The sequence below is a fragment of the Camponotus vicinus genome, unplaced genomic scaffold, assembly GCF_025532165.1.
Source record: "Camponotus vicinus isolate PSW18456_S1 unplaced genomic scaffold, iyCamVici1.0 SCAF_3, whole genome shotgun sequence".
Lineage (NCBI taxonomy): Eukaryota > Metazoa > Arthropoda > Insecta > Hymenoptera > Formicidae > Camponotus > Camponotus vicinus.
Window position 1 is genome coordinate 267,167 of NW_028141967.1, and position 17,892 is coordinate 285,058.

At 32.7% G+C, this 17,892-nt stretch overlaps 2 protein-coding genes across 4 annotated transcripts; one reads left to right on the plus strand and one right to left on the minus strand.

Moving 5' to 3' along the window:
- Nucleotides 1–5,938: 5,938 nt before the first annotated feature.
- Nucleotides 5,939–14,073, plus strand: LOC145968229 (uncharacterized). The gene is made up of 5 exons (XM_083093558.1): nt 5,939–6,048; nt 11,652–11,868; nt 12,121–12,432; nt 12,744–12,983; nt 13,353–14,073. Exons 2-5 carry the CDS (start codon nt 11,653–11,655, stop codon nt 13,578–13,580), a joined length of 996 nt encoding a protein of 331 aa, XP_082949684.1. The 5' UTR covers nt 5,939–6,048; nt 11,652; the 3' UTR covers nt 13,581–14,073.
- LOC145968228 (uncharacterized) lies at nt 13,645–17,820 on the minus strand. Of its 3 annotated transcripts, XM_083093556.1 has the most exons (9): nt 17,666–17,820; nt 17,535–17,599; nt 17,145–17,382; nt 16,703–17,043; nt 16,106–16,451; nt 15,754–15,921; nt 15,441–15,608; nt 14,647–15,362; nt 13,645–14,541 (listed from the first exon to the last, which is right to left on the minus strand). In XM_083093556.1, the coding sequence occupies exons 3-9, from the start codon at nt 17,341–17,343 to the stop codon at nt 14,386–14,388; spliced, it is 2,094 nt and encodes a 697-aa protein (XP_082949682.1). In that variant the 5' UTR covers nt 17,344–17,382; nt 17,535–17,599; nt 17,666–17,820; the 3' UTR covers nt 13,645–14,385. The 3 variants fall into 3 exon arrangements, with proteins under 3 accessions (XP_082949682.1, XP_082949681.1, XP_082949680.1); XM_083093555.1 differs by having other exon boundaries at nt 13,645–15,362; nt 17,145–17,328; XM_083093554.1 differs by having other exon boundaries at nt 13,645–15,362.
- Between the last annotated feature and the right edge of the window lie 72 nt (nt 17,821–17,892).

The window sequence follows — 17,892 nt, forward strand, 5'->3', positions numbered from 1 at the left end:
CCATAGAAAAAATATAATTTTATGTAACGATTGATAAATGTCATATTTTAATAGCCACAATAATTTTGATAGGTGTTTTATTATTGGATAAAATAAAATTATCGAAAACTTTACATCTTTTAACGGCACGAGTTTAAAAGTTGAAGGACTGTTGATTTAGTTGACTTCAAAAAACACTTAAAAAAAAAATTAAAAAATCATGCATTTTTTCTTTTGTTTTAGCTATTTAAAAGAATATGGATTCAATCTTTGGCTTGCTTCTTGAATATCGGCAACATAAATGTATCAACTTTGCACAAAATTATTATAAATTAATAGCGCATTATTCTAACAAAACAATCTAAAAGTAGACGTTGCTGTATCAGATGGAGCACCGTGATCTATATGAAACATATTTACCGGAAATAACTTAGCGCTGGAAGTGCATATTTTTTAATAAACTATAGCTCAAACGATTGCTCCTTAATTGCTCTGTCCGAATCTACAATTGCTCCCCTTCTAAAATTAATAGCTTTTTTAATATTTGCAAAAAACGTAAAATTGACCATTTTTACTGAAAAACATATTTCTAATGGTTTTCGGCAATTATATCCGGTATAAAGCGATTGCTCCCTAATTGCTCCCTATTGCTCCATCATTAGTTTAACGATTATTGCATTATTTTATCGAAAATTAATAAATTAATCATTTCACTAGTGACGACGTCGTCACCTATCGGCCACTTATCGAAATTAAATATTTTAATAGTTTTCAACAATTATATCCAACATAAAACGATTGCTCCTTAATTGCTTTACATTGCTCCATCATTATAATTAATAATTATTGCACTTTTTATCGAAATTTAACAAATAAATCTTTTTTTATTCAGAATAAAATGGTGGCAAAGGCAGCGCCATAACAAATAAATCATTTCACTACTGACGACGTCGCCACCTATCGGCCACTTATTGGAACTAAATATTTTAATAATTTTCGGCAATTATATCCAATATAAAACGATAGCTCCTTAAGTGCTTTGCATTGCTCCATCGTTATGATTAATAATTATTGCATTTTTTAATTGAAAATTAACAAATTAATCATTTCACTAGTGACGACGTCGCTACCTATCGGCCGCCTATGAAAAATAAATGGCTCAACGTCCAATGGCGCGAATATTCAAACATAATGTATTAGCTCTATTGCTTAAAACTGTATCTGTAAGAAAATAATCAACTTTTCTTCTTGACCTTTTGGTAGAATAATTGCTCCTCCATTTCTTTATCGAAGTATTCAATCGCTCCATTTGTGTTATTAATATTTTATAATATATTAGCAAAAAGCTAATCATTTTCTTGAAGAAACATATTTCTCATAGTCTATCGCAAATATATCCGACATAAAACGATTGCTCCTTAATTGTTTCGCATTGCTCCATCGTTATTTTAATAATTATTGCATTTTTTATCGCAAATTAACAAATTAATCATTTCACAAGTGACAACATCGTCACCTATCGGTCGCCTATCGGAATACATGGCTGAACGGCTAATGGCGCGAACATTCAAAAATAATATATCAACTCTATTGTTTAAAACTATAAAACTATTAAAACATGTAGTTCCGATAAATGGTCGATAGGTGGCGACGTCGATACTAGTGAAATGATTAATTTGTTAATTTTCGATTAAAAAATGCAATAATTATTAATTATAACAATGGAGCAATGTAAAGCAATTAAGGAGCAATCGCTTTATACCGGATATAATTGCCGAAAACCATTAGAAATATGTTTTTCAGTAAAAATGGTCAATTTTACGTTTTTTGCAAATATTAAAAAAAACTATTAATTTTAGAAGGGGGTCAATTGTAGATTCGGACGGAGCAATTAAGGAGCAATCGTTTGAGCTATAGTTTATTAAAAAATATGCACTTCCAGCGCTAAGTTATTTCCGGTAACATATTTGGATAAAAAGAGTATTAGTACATACAACACATAGACATATAAAGACGCTTGTGGTTTATTTTTGATTTTTCACATTTACACATTTTAATAAAATGTCTCTGAAATTATTTTACTCGTATATAAAATAAAAGTTAAAAAATCTACGATAAAAAAAATTTTAAAGAAAATTAAAGAATATGGACTAGTAGTGTCAGATGTCACGTTCGATTCTGTTGTACAACCGGTTGCCTATCTCACAGGCGGTCTGAACAGATACGCTCTTTAAAAAAAGCAGATTTCTTAACAAAAAAATTGATTCTCTTGATGAAATTTCTTGAAGTTCCATAGATTTTAAAACACCCTGTATATATAAAATATCTTTTTTTTAGGTTGTACTATATCAAAGTACGCGAATAGTGAGAATACAAAAATATTACATTAAATATTACATAAAATACATTTTGATTGAAAAAGTTATTTTATGAAAATAATTTCAATTATTATTTGTTGCCTATCTTAAAAAGTCACTCGCTATCATTATTGGAAAAATAACGAATCTGAATCTGTTACAATTGATTATAACACCCTTCAAAAAAATATAAAATCGATTCTTCGAAAATATCAAAATTCTCTCAATTCTCTTTTCTATATTGTCGATTGGTTCTTCCGTTTACTTCGTGAACAGCTATCATCATTAAAAGCGCGTATTTTGACATTTAAAAAAATTAATAATAAAAATTAAAATATATACTTGTCAATTTCTAATTAATTTTTTAAAATTAATATCGAGATTAATATAAATTTCAAGCACGTTGTTTAGGAGTTATTATTGAACAGCTACAGTCAAATTAAATTTGAAATGTTCATTAATTCATCCACGTTCTCGATCATAATGTACGTACGTGAGTGAGCAGCGAATGGGAAAGAGGAGAGGTAAAACACAGAGCAAATTGCTTTCTTTCCAAAAGAATAATCAACGTCCGTCGTTGATAGAATCGGAATAAATTGAACAAAGCAAAGCGTGTCAGTGGTGAGTTTCTCCAGTGGGTGGAGAACCGCGACTTTCGATCTCGTTTTCCCATTGAATTCGACGCATCGCTTGGCGGCCGATTTATTGAAATTTTATGGAAGCGGATCGCGGACTTTCTTTCGTCAAGCGTGCGGTCTGAGGAAGGTCGCTCTTTTCACCGGCAAACGAGAGTGACGAATCGCCAACACGTGTGACGGAATCACTGCGCGTAACAGGGAGTTGCTACGATAAATAATTCAATTTGGAGATAAATAATTCAACTATTTCGATGTGTGATGTATTAACAAATAATATATGTAAATTACAAATTTATTACATCGAATATTATTTCACTATTATTATTCTCTCTTAAGCGTTGATTAGGAGAGATATATCAAAGAGGCATTTTTTTAAATAATTTTTTTACGTGATCGTCATCCGACTGCGAATGCAGGAATACAATTTTTAATGGATTAAATCGCGAGATGAATCTACATGTAATAAATGAAACAAAGGAGTATCATATTATAACATTTTACAAACGAGGAAATAATAGCTGGCTGTGAGTAGCAATAGCTATATGCAAATTACAAATGTATTACATCGAATATTATTTTACGTCACTATTATTATTCTCTCTTAAGCGTTGATTAGAAGAGATATATCAAAGAGGCATTTTTTAAAATAATTTTTTTACATGATCGTCATCCGACTGCGAATGCAGGAATGAAATTTTTAATGGATTAAATCGCGAGATGAATCTGCATGCAATAATTGAAACAAAGGAGTATTATATTATAACATTTTACAAACGAGGAAGTAAGACCTGGCTGTGAGTAGCAATAGGTGAGAAAGTCACGTTGGCGTATGAAATTTTAATCGGGACGTAACGCTTGAACGAAAGTATATTAATTCCAAGTGACAAGTTGTACGCAGCAGTAGATGAGAAAAAATCAATCATCTTACATAACAAACGCGTAAATCTGGTTATTTTCATTCGCGTGATATCTCTTAAAAATGATGTTAGAAGTTAAACAGATTTTAGAGAACAGATTTTCCAGAAAACTCTTAACGAAGATATAAATAATTTTAAAATTATTGATAACCGAAAGTGAAAGAAGCAGAAATATACATTCACACATTCCGACTCTTCTATTCCTAATTTTAAGTCACTTAAATTTCACACGAAATTTGAATTAAAACATTTTTAATTTTAGAAATTAAAAAGTTGTACGTACAAGAAAAGTGTCCAATAATGTTCTCTTTCGTCATGCAGCGAATAATTTTTAGAACACGAAAGCTGTCAATGACACGTTTTTCGAATCATGAATTGAATCCTTTCGCGGTAGATTAATGATTAGTATCGTGTATCTCTCTTCTCTCACCTTTTTATTTTTCTCGCAGAACGAGGGTGTATTTAATCTAGCTAATTACGTCGTTACACGATATTCCTACATCGGAAAGTGATTGTCCTCGTTTATTATTCTCGAATAACTCGATATCGACTTAATTTACAATTCTCCGTTGGAATTTACGTCTCGAATGCGGCTTTTACTTCGTATAAACTTGTCTTTCTATTTTACATTTTCAAAGATATTCTCCACTTGAGAGCTAGGATGACGTCATGTAAAATAACGCGATCAATTCTACATACATGAAAATTGATAACAGAATATATAAAAAAATTTTCATAAAAATGTTTATGATTGCTCATTTTATATAGCAATTATTATCTTATACCTCATAAAAATAATTTGTCACTGCAATAGGCGGAGTAAAGTATCGATACGTGCTTTACAAAATTAAATTCTATAAATAGTATATACGTAATATGTACATAATAAATAATACATAACTGATTACGTAAAGTAAGTTATTTATACTTTATTTCTTTAATATGCCTGTTTTCTTTATTGAAATAGATCAGAAAATAATTATTAAAATAAGCATTCCAAAAATGTGTGTAAAAACCGAGCGTTGTAATTTTTTAATGAAAAAATTATATCACTTCAACATCTCTCTCATATATATTTCTTCTCGTATTTACTTTTTCCCCAACATTTGAAAATTTATTTACTTAGGTATTCAAAGGGATCCTAAGAAGATCTCTTAGATATCTCAGATCAGAGCGTATACCATAATTGCGTTATTGTATCGTGCGCTTTCCGTCATTATATCGAAGCGTGTACTCCAGGATAAAATAAACTCTCTTATCTATTTATCTACAACCGAGATCGTTCAATAATGAAAAGTGTGAGGGAGAGAAGGGAAACGGCGCGAAAAGAGGCGTAATCTGGGAATCGGGTTCATTATACAGCCCATCGCCCATCGCCCATTTTATTTCACGCATTTTGCATTTCAATCGCGACACGCGATCTTGATCCTACATGTACCGCGAGATGTATCCTGCTTCCTCAGAAATCCCGGCCTGCAATTATGCTTTCCTCGGAATCGCGCCGTAAAATCTTCCGCAAGTTTCACGAATTTATATCTCCGTTGTTTTCTGCTTTTCTCGTTTCATTTTTTAATTTTCAACATAAAAGGCCGATCTTAATCGCGAGATATCTCATTTTCATCGGTGCAATTCGTTCGAGAAATAATGGTCATCTTAATGACATGAAATTTTTCAATTAATTGCAATCAAAAACAGTTTTTTATCTTTCTTAATTATCTCAGTAAATTTTACTCAATTATTTTTAAACCTCCAGTATCAACATGATTTTATAGTTTAATTTGATAAATTTGATTTCTATAATTTAAGAGATTCAATAATGTGATTTAATGTGTTAAAATTGATTAATTTTTTTAATGTAAAATCGTGTTCTCTCGAGTATTAATTCATCTTTTCAAATTTCAGTAAAATACATTTAATCCTCGCCGAGAATCTTTAAACAGGTGCATCTTGCGGAGGCAGTAGAAGCGACTGTGCAGGAGTCTATCCCACTACTTGGAAGAGAACCGAATTCGCTTGGTCTGGTGGAGGCAACTTTCAACAAGATATGCTATATAAGAGAGTGACATGTCGGCCAAGATAAAGCACGCGCGTATTGTTGGTCTCTCACGGTGTTTTGACGCTCGTTCTATCCCGCTATCTTTGCTGTCGCATTGACAGGTAAGTGGGCCTTTAATCAGTGATACTTCAACTAGTGATGTGCTAGTGAAATGCTTCTCGAAGGACCAAACTACTTCTGCATTATCGTATTGTGCATTATCCGTTTTATCAGCTATTTATTTTGAGTAAAGAAACTTGGATTTTATTCATTTGATTTTTCATTAATAATTTTACAGTCAATTTCTTTTGTGTGTATCATTCTCATATATTTGATATCAATTTCTTATAACGTCTTTAGATGCTGCTTTTGCATATCTCGCTCTGAAATAATCAAAAGTGATGTTTTGATAAATTGCTATAAATATAGTATTGATAAATTGCTATAAATATGAAAATGAATTCACAATTTTTATAAATATATATTTCATTCATACAAATATATTTTTTTCTAACAATCTATTTATAAGAAAAATTTCTATTTTTTATTTATATTTATATTTATTATTATCTTTATATTTTTATTAAATTTATTGCGACAATTATTATTAGATTTATTAATAGACAATTTTATATATAAAATTTTATTATTTCTATACATATTTTATTTTATCTAAGGTAAATTTCTAATTTCTCATATATTTTTAACTTTACCATCTTTCAATGCGAATTAAGTTTAACTTGGAATTGGATATTTCAACATGGATATTTTAAGAATGGATGGAATTAAGGAATGGATAGGATTAACTATTGCAACTATGGAGACTTAAATCCTCGACTTCCTTATCTCGTAAGCAAATAATTTCGCCCGACCGGTTTTTGCCCGAGTGACTGCTTGCCAGGCACGTGTCATAATTCTTGTTCCACCATGCGTGACCAAGTTAATCTTATAAAGTTGAGACTTTAACGGCGTTCACGGGGGTCTCCCTCTCGATTTATCCGGTTCAGCTTCTAGAAACAATATTGCCGTCGAAGAGAAAGTACAACTCGCCGTTCAAATTTCCATTTTTCTCTTTTCTTTCCTACAGTCGAGGAGTAACTTAATTAAAATACCGCGCAAAAATACCTTTTACGATTCGCCGAGGCTGCGTACAAGTAAAAGCGAGGCAGATCAAAATATGGATATCCCGCCATTCGCGCGAGCATATCCTTCAGAATCGATCTTCCCTCTACACGGAAATGCTTGATGGTTTGATTCTTCGTAATTTGCCTGTCCTTGATGGTATATATCTTTGTAACTAAATCTTAAATTTATATTCTGTAAAAATCCTCTTAAAATTAATCAAAGACTGTATTTCGGTTATTTCTCTTTAAAATTTAGTTTATAAAAAGATCTTTACTTCCAATTGCCAATTACTCTAAAATTATTAGTGCCTGTATATCATGTAATAAAAAATCACATACATATATTTATATTGCAAATTTGAACTGCTTGATTTTCTTCTTATTATATTTTCAAAATGAGATAAAATGGCAGCGTGCTTCAAATGAAATACATTTACGTAATAAGCTACAAAGTTGATACACAATATTTACTTATGCAATTCTTCTATTTGCTTTTATATAAGGTTTACAATAAATTTTTATTCTAAATATCTTAAATATCTTTTCCTTTTATATTATATTTCAAATTTTAATAGCAAAATTTACAAACTTTAATTAAATGTTTTGATATGGAGTCTATATTATTTCTAATTTGCATATAAAATTAATTGGAAATTTTGTTTTACATAATTATAATCACATACAAAATTTCCAAAACTATACGATAGATTCTCAGTTAATTATTGACGAGTGAAATCAATATTAAATTTTTTATTAGAAATTTGATGCAATTATTAGAAGCAAATTAATTAGATTCCTTTTCAAGCAAGAATTCAATAGATTTTTTTAATGAAAATGAAAAAAACTCTAAAAAACATGGATTTTCGAAATCTATTTCTAAAGAAGAGCACACAAGGTATCTCGATGAGGAGCGGATTAGCCGATCGGACGTGTTTCATGCGGAATTTTGAAAAAATGTCACCGCCCGGCTGCTCCAGATTTTTTTCTTAAACCACAACCGGTTGACGTTACGCGCGTTATACCAATGCAACGCGTTATATCTTTCCGCAAAGTCGCTGGACAACTATCTCTTTTTCCATTATGCAATATTGCTTTCTTTGCACGGCGCATGCAGGAAGTCGGTTAGTCCGCGAGGAGAACGCCCTTCTCTGATATGCGTGCATGTTACGAAGATTTTGTTAAAACAGATGATTACGGTGAGAACGCCGGAGAGATTATGAATAATAATAACAATCATTCGAGCGATCTCCTCGATGGAGAAAGTTCCCGTGATTTTCCTGCCAGCGAAATCGGAGAAACCGATCGATAAACAGGCAAAAAACGATTATCTGAAATCGATCGGATTCAACGCGACGATCGAATTCCAAAGAGAAAAGAAAATTGAAATAAAATAAATCCATCAACTTCGAAATTAAGTTTGCGGATTTCAACATGCTCCGTATTGATTTACTAAATAGTCTTTTTACTTATGCATGTTTTGTCCCATTCAAATTAGAACAATTTTTTATGCCGATAAATCTCCAGTCAAAAATTAAATGCGCGATAAAATGAAATTTATTGAGTAATTATTGCAGCTATAATTTTTCTTTTCGAGAAAGAAAAGCTCGCATATAGTCAAATATATAAATTTGTATAATTATATGAAGTCCATATATGCTTTTTTCTCTTGTATAAATCTCTCTCCATATAAAGGAAAAATAATGAGAAGAAAATAATAACGAAAAGAAAAATATTTAAATTGCTTTTTTTAGAAAAAGTGAAATTGAAGAAATTTCTCACATGTAACATATATGTATATGACTTTATAAGAGAGGGCATATACTTTCAACTTTGAGTTTTCGAAAAAAAAAAATTTGACGAATTGTGTGAGAAGCTGAAAGATTCAATTAGAACCACAAAGTGGCGACCGTGACCTTGGAAAATTATGTAAAAGTATATTCTCTTTCGTAAATCGCATTGTGAATCGTTTTATGGAGACGCGAATCGAACCTTGGCGCGATCACGCGTCTCGCAAGAAAGTCCCATGTTGGGTGTGCGTTACGTGTCATTTTTATACGAATGCCCCTCTCACTTTCACTCCGATCGGATTTTAATCGAGGAACTTTATCCACAAACATAAGGCCGCCGCCGCGCTCGTTAAACGACACGACACTTTTTTGTCTCATTATGCCAGCGATTAGCGATTGGCCAATTCTATGGAATATTAACGATTTCCGGGTATCGATCGAGAGGAATTTCTTTTTTTTTTAATACGTTCAACATGAAAAAGTGATCGATAAACACTTGTAACGAAAGAAACTTTTTTAACATAATTCATACACAATTGTAAAATAATTAATAATTTCCGATATTTAGCAAATTCCATCTGAAAATTTCTTAAAAAATAAACATTGTTGATGTAAACTGTGATTAAATTTGTAATTAACTTGAATAAAATATTACAAAATGCGCGTTACGTATACTTTATATATAGATGAAAATCAATGGAATTTTTCTCTTAATTTATATATTAATTTAGCCAATTTAATTAAATTATATTTATGCGTTGATAGTTCTCTACGTATTTACGTGAAATTAAGTTTAGATTTGTCAAAAAGTCCCGCGAGCGACGAATTCGAGGAAAAATGACGTTATGCAATAGACGCGTTATTATGTGTAGAAAATAGCAGATTATCTTCGACCTATGCATTCATATAACTGCTGTTGCTCTTTCGACATTCTTAAAACTTTCTTACCCCTAAAATTATTGTTTAACCGATGATCAAAAACACGTAAAATTGCAATTTTGTCTCGATAAAATGTTTTGCCACACAGTATATGTATGTTCTGGTATATTATAGCATACCTTGTACTAAATACTCTCATTTATAGTCGTATTTCTGTCGAAAAAAACTCACCTAAAACCAGTTTTATGATATAGTACGGTTCAATAAATAACGTAACGTCATATTTATAATTTCCATTCAATAGAAATTCTCTCAGATGAAATTTGTCTTGAAATGCAGCTTGCCTTGTGCTTGTCGATTGATAAATTTTTGAAAAAAATCGCACGTGTACATATCGATAGTCTTTAAATTTAATCAGCCAAGTATTGCATCGGGAAACATTCGCGTATCACTCAAGTGTGATGCGGAGGTGGCTTAAGAAGTGATTGACATTTACAAAAGATTTAAATCACAATTAAATACTAAAAAAATTAATAAGAATATTATTATTATAAATCTCGTAGTAAGAATTTTTGACTCAATCTACCGACTAATTAAAATGAATTGGATGAAAAATAATAATGTTTATAATGAATTTATATGATAAATCTAATGAATTGCGCGAATGTTTATACCTAAACATTGTATTAGAAATTCACAAAATTCCTTTGAATAATAATCTTACCATAATAGATACAGTATCGATAATATAATTATAAATAATTATATATATAATAATTATATAATATAATTATATAATTATATATTATTTATAATATTAATTTTACTATATATCTATTGATAAATTTTCAAACTTTGTTCATTGCGAACAACTCGAATTATGTTATTAGATTGCGGACTGTATAATAATGTCCTGCGAAAACAAATTTATCATCTGAAAGCATTCAAAGCGAAAGGATATTCGCTTGACCCGGTCACGTGAGAAGTGTCCAAGTTTGAATAGCGAGAATCGTTGTTGCTCGTGCGCGAGAGCAGGTGCGAGGAAAGCGTGTTACTTTCTATGTGTGCGAAACTCGAACATCGGTTTCACGATCAGTTAAAGTCATTTCGGTCGTGACGATGACGTGCTCAACGAGCACGAATGCTTTCCATAATAATTCTCAGATATGGCACGCATCTGGAAAGCTAGTTTCTAATTGCTTTAAACGATCGAGTCGCGATAAAAAAGAATGATTTTCAAATAAAACATGACCAAATTTCTTATCGCCGAATATATTCATTATATTTGATGAGCTTTTAGATTCGCGTATTCATGTTGTTAACACAATTCTTTGTATTTTTCTAAAGAGTTCTTTTATAGACTTTTCAATCGTCTTTTTATATTTCTTTATATTCCATTTACTTTCACATTTTTTTAAATATAAATTTACCTACTTTACCTTCTCGAATTTCATGTTTTCATTAAGAATTTCTAGTTTGACGATCTTTTCATTTTTAAGTCATCGAACTTTCGAATTGTCTGTACTCTTGCCCCGTCTATGAAGAACGTGGATAATGACCTTCAACAGGTTAAGATGAGAAACGAGAATCGAGCTATAATTGTATATCAATGTCATTACAGGAATAAAAGAGCATTTCTTCGAGAAATCGCAGCCGCGCGCTTTCTCGCAAATCGGCACTCATTAAATTCATATGCACGCACGTGCGCACGTGTGCACGCGAGGGGAAAGTGCCCTTGACCATCGATACCCTCGAAAAATGCGGCTTACATTTTAATAAAATGGAAAGTCGAGATTTACAGCGAATTTGATGCATAGCGTCAATAATAATTCATCATGATTCCTGCTCCTCGATTCTAGGCATTAATTTTAATCGAAATAAAATTAAAATCGCATGTCTCGGATTCTTCCTCTCTGATTACATTGTGTTTCACAGGATGTTTTGGGTGTTTCTGGGATTACTGGGCTCCGCCATCGCGGCGCAGAGTTCCTATGATCTGGAAGCAAGGGCGATTTCGTTCCCCGGGAAGCCAAGTAGCTTAGGACCGCTCTACTCGTCCAGTTCGGCTCAAGGATTCCGTGATAACAGTTACGAGGACAATGCGGTGACACCCACACCCTCGCCGACGCCGATCTATAGAAATCAGCAACCGGTCAGTCTTCACATTATGTATATTTTCATTTAAATGTGCGCACGCACGTATTTTTATTGTATTCAATTACATCAGATATTAATATCAAATATTATTATAATTTATTAAATAACATATTTTAACATTAATTAATTATTAATTATTTTTTATACATAATAACGTTACAATAATTGATATTAGTGGACGCTGATTGAAAAAATTTGTTCTTATTAATGTGAAAAGAAAATACGAGAAAAAATTATTCTACCGCAGTTATATCGCAAGCCGACAGCAACGCCGATAGATGCTCGCGATTATCCTCAATCGGCTATCCGCATCGGTTCTCCGTCGCGCGCTCCTCCTCGAGGTCAGTACGGACCCAATGGACCTCCACAGGAGGAACTCGAGGAAGAGAAGGAAGAGCCTGATCGTCTCAGCCTTCTTCTACCCCAGAGCAGATTCGATTGCGTCAACAAGCAAACCGGTTACTACGCCGACGAGGACCTCAATTGCGAGGTCTTCCATTATTGCCAGGACAACGCCAAGCATTCTTGGATCTGCCCGGAAGGCTTCACCTTCCATCAAGTTAGTGGAAACGCAAATATCCTCCTTTTTTTCGCGTACTTAATGTCTCGATAGTTGTCTTTGATCGCTGAAAAATATCGCTCATTAAATTACGATCATAAATTACAATAGATCGAATCCTAGATACTTTAGGAAATTACAGTAATCCCTGCCATCAACTTGCTGTTGTGTTTATTTTACATGTATAATTGTTTTTTAATAATATATATCATTACAGGTCATGATGTAAAGTGTTCAAATGCTTATCTACCTCATATCTTTATGAATATTCAACTGTGATGGAACTAAAACTCATTGTTTGATTATATCAGGTACACTTAATCTGCATGCCACCCAGCGGCGACATCAGTTGTAAGAAGAGTTCGCAATATCATTTCGTCAATGAATATCTGTACAAGCCGCTGAATCTTCAGGAGGCCGAGACCAAGCCCAATGTTACGCTGAGGTACAGCGAAAGGTATTATCCCGCTGATATTTATTCGGATGAGAGGGAAGTCGGTGACTATCAAATCACTCCTACGGCCGCTCCAACGCGTCGTCCCGCCCCGCAGGTATAATCATTGTCATTAAATTGTGTTATAATCGTTCGAACTCGTTCACCTGTAAATTAGAAATCACAGTAAATTAGAAGTTGTAAGATTCATCTAAAACCCGTATTTATAGCACATTTTTTTAGAAGTGACTTGCCCTTTTTTAAAATAACTTAATATTTAATAACTTTGAATTTTTCAAACTTGAAATAATTTTTAAAATTCATGATTCACACACCGAAACTATACATTTTATAAAAATCTTTCAAACAAGTTGAAAAATATTATTCTACTTCTATTTCTTTATACAAAAAAATGTAAATATGCGAGATATCTATTCCTTTTAAAATCGACCATACATTGACACATTAACGATTAGGTCTTGTACAGGTCCTTGTGAGTCCGCAGCCTCAAAGTTTGAACAGCATTCCCGCATCGGTTCGTCCTACAGGACTCCCACAGTATCGTCTCCCGGTGAACCAAGTATTCCACAGCCCCGAAGAAGTCAACATTCCTCTTCAACATAGACGACCACAACAGCAACAGCAGCAACAGCAGCAGCATCAAGTTCTCAGACGATACCCTCAGATTCAACCCGAGGAAGAGGATTACGAATAGATTCTTAAAAATTTTTAGTTCTCTACACGCGATAGAATTCATTTCATCCATTCGAATTTTGACATTTTTCCCATTAATCATTAACAATATTCGATACGCGTTTCTCAAATCGTCTAATATTTTTCTAAATATCTTTTTTCGTGCGAAATCCACTAAAAATTGCAAAATTTAAAATACTCTAGAATTTCTATATTAATTTATATTAGCGGCTTTTATATCGTATTCTTAGAAACTTAAGATAGAAAGAATAAAGAAAAAAAGCGAGAGAAATTGATTGCAAAATAAAAAACGCAAAATAAGTAAAAATTTATTTAAAGTGTCGTTAATAATCACATTTTCTAATTAATTGATAATTAAAGCTAATTTAATTATTGTAAATAAATGATCGGATAATTAAACGATACGCTAAGTTTGTTTGTATTCGTAGTGTGTAATTGACTTTAAGAATTGATAAGCGAAGATGGTCAATAAATTGTTGTTGCGTTATTTTTAATTGCATTCATAATTTCTGATAATTATATAAACAGTCTTATATTTGTAATCGGTTTCTATTCAAGTAAGCTAATCTAAGAAACATCATAATTCCTTAAAACTTAAACACAAATTTATTAATATATAATTTAAGTCAATATAGTTTAACATGTATATAATAAGACTTGAGCACTATATTTTTACTCATAAATTCGATAAAAACAAACCTCGTTACGAAGTACAAGCATATTGTCACTTTGTGACAAACATTTCATATATTTGCCAATTTTATTCCAACTTAACTTTCGCGCTCAAAGCGCGGATCAACACGCCTTCAGTGTTTTTGCAATTCTGCGTCTCCAATGCATATCGCTTTGCTTCCTTTTGCAGTCCTGAGAATTCTTCGGCAATATCGTTGCTCCGAATCATTGCCGTTTGACGTGGATTTCTCGTTCAACTGTCCTTCCGCCAACTGATGCGTAGTGTGTTTCTTGATCGTAGAAACACAATTAGATTCTCGAAGAAAAACTACATCATTCTCCCTATAAGCATTACAATTTTCTTCTCCTTTGCAAGTTTTCTCATCTTTTCTTACCGTTTCATCCTCGTCCTGATTGCTTTTCTCCTCGTCGTTATATCTCACAATCTTCTTTTCGTAGACGTCAGCTGTGGAATCTTTTCGCTCTCCTATCGCTCTCGAAAGAAGAGGCGGCTCGATTGGCGAAGACGTGACCGTGGTAGAATTCTCTTGCGGTGCGAGCTTATTATTGGGATAAGAATTCACTCTGGAATTCTTATCTTTGAGGCAGCTGCGCACAAAATAATTGTGACTGCTGGCGCTCTGCGGGTACAACTTCTCCTCGATCCGACAATTAAGCACTACGGCCTCGACGATCGGGATCGGCTCCGTGTAAGTGAACATTTTCTTATCGGTCCTGTCCTCGAGCCGCCTAAAATTGTTGATGGGCCCGTTGATTACCGGCACCGCGTTGCTCACTTCGCTAGTGGTCTTTATTACAGGCGTGATATTGCCCATGGAATCCAGCCGAGAGTTGATCTGATCAATGTGGGAACTCGGAAACGTTGCAGTGACTTTGCCGGGACTCTTTGGCTGTATTTTCCTCGGCTGCTTTTGTCTCGGTCGTTGCTGATTACTCTTCGTCGAACAGCTTCGCGAATCCGCTTCAACGACCGGCGTTTCACGTGTCTCACAACCAAAATCTTCGGTATGATGATGCCTAATGTGCCGGTTTAGATTGTCCTTGCGTCGGAAAGGCGTCTGGCAATACTCACAGGAAAATGGTTTCTCGTCTGAAAAAAATAAACTAAATTCACGAATTCGAGGAGCCTCGTCAGCGTAAAAGAATGTATATATGATATCTAACGCACCTGAATGTACAGTTAAGTGTCGTCTCAATTCGCTCTTGGACAGGAAAACTTTGTTGCAATGAGCGCAAGAGAACGGTCTTTCCTTCTCGTGAATACGTTTGTGTCGTTTCAGCAAAAATCTATCTTTAAAACTCTTGTTACACTCATCACACATATGCGGTCGTTCGCCTATGATAGTAATCATCTACTCGTTATTTTTTTCATTTGCAGATTCTTTGGAAAATCAAACTTTTTGTCAATTTTCTGAGACTTAAAAAATATATTTACTAAAGACAAAATTCGGTGAAAAACACAAGATTTTTTTTCCACTTACTTGTATGCGTTCGCATGTGACGTTTTAAATTAGTTAATATGTGAAAGGATTTGTCACAGGACTTGCAGTTATATGTCGCCGTTGCATTGTGTACATTTAAGTGATTTTTCAAATCGTCTCGTTTACTATATCGCTTATTGCATTTAGGACATGTAAATTGCTTCTCCTCTGAAACAATCAAATTAGAGTCATATAAATGTGTACAAAGTACATGTCATTTTTTAATAATTCTTTAAAAAAAATTTATATAATCTTTAATAATTTTGCTTAATTATCATTTATTTTAATTATATAACATTGATGCATTATATGGAGAGAAAAAGAGAGAGAAAATAATTCTAAGTATGCTTACTGCTGTGGGAAAACATGTGCCTGTTGAGTTTGTTCTGCTGGGGAAAAGCCTTTTCGCAAAGATTGCACTTGTATGGTTTGTGACCTTTATGAACCCTCTCATGATACTCAAAGTGAGAGCGTTTAACAAAGCTCTTATCACAGAAGGTACATTGATACGGTTTAACGCCTGTCACACAGGCATCATGATAACACTTGCCCTTCTTGTTACGGAAAATCTTACCGCATACGTTACATTTATATTTTTCTGGGGTGCCTGGTATTATTGTTATATGACTGCGATCGCGACATTTGGTATTCTTATTCTTTTCCACAGTCTCCTCGAAATTTCCTTCTGCCTGATTACACTGGAAAAAAAATTTTTTTAATTAGCTAACACAACAAAAAATTATCACTTTCTTTTACCAATAATTGTGTCCCAATTGTAGCTTTTAATTTCTTACATGTAGCAATCAAAGCTAGTAGTTAAATTTAACAAGCTTCTTATCAAATAATAGATAAAGTTGAATATTATATATATAATGATAAATAAATAAATAAAAATGGAATTTGTTTTCTATAATGATAAAATAAATAAAACTGGAATTTGTCTTCTTACATGAGGATTTTGTAAACTTGCGGAATTGTGATCATTTCTACTTTTTAAATGGGAACAAGTGTCCAATACTGTGTCATGAGTCTCCATCTTTGGAATGTATAACTTGTTGGAATCATTATTGATAATTGTATCATTGATAGCAAACTTGTAGACTCCATCTTTGTCAAAAGTGACATTCTCATAATGAAGATCTAATGCTGATTTGCGCTTAGTAGAAATAGATTCAGAATTGCTCTCCTTGGACTTGGAATCCTTGTTGATGACTAGCTCTAATGGTAATACAATTTCCTCACTGGATTTGTGTGTATCATTTGAATCTCCATTCATGGAACATGGTTTTTCTGCAATATATTAAACTTATTACAAACAGAAATGATTCAAAAAATATAAATCCAAATTAGAAAAATCTGATAAAGGCAAAGCTCCAGGAAAACTTATGTACCCAAGTAATCTTGAGTGCCATGATGTTCAGCTTGGCAGATTTTACAACCATGTTCCTCAATTACCAAGCATATTCGACATTTGGTATGGCCACAGCTATCCTTTACGAGTCTTGAAAAAGACGCATTTGTAAGTTGTCCACAATTTGGACATTCTTCGCTCATTATAGTGCATTTTCTGAATTCCTTGGGAAATATCATACTTTATTTTCTGCATGTTATCTGGGAGCTTGTATAATCCTTATATAATTAAAAAAAAAAAAAGATAATTATTACATCAAATAATTTGTATATACAATAAAATACAGTAAAATAAGATTCTAATAATAGCACTACAATAGATGTGTAAGAATCTAATCGAATAATGATTTTTAATAAAATCCAAATCTTACTTAGAAACTGCTCATCAATGTGAAAACGTATTGAATTACATTGTTCCTCTTTTCCGATTATGTCCCTGAAAAATTTCAGCAACAATTTATTTATTGTAAATATTATATATTTATTTTATTTTCACTTTTACCTATAATTTGTTTAACAATTAAATAAATAATAATTTGGACTACTTTAACAATTTTTAAAGAATTTCAGTAATTTATTCTACAATATTGCAATATCTCTTTATCGGCTAACGTTTTTGTACAAACTTATCAACTGCGGTTCCTGTACTTGAGATGCAGTTCCAAGTGCACGCAGCTGTGTTCAGAGTGCGTTCTAAAGTTCACTCCTTGCAGTAGGGTAGTTTTCGAT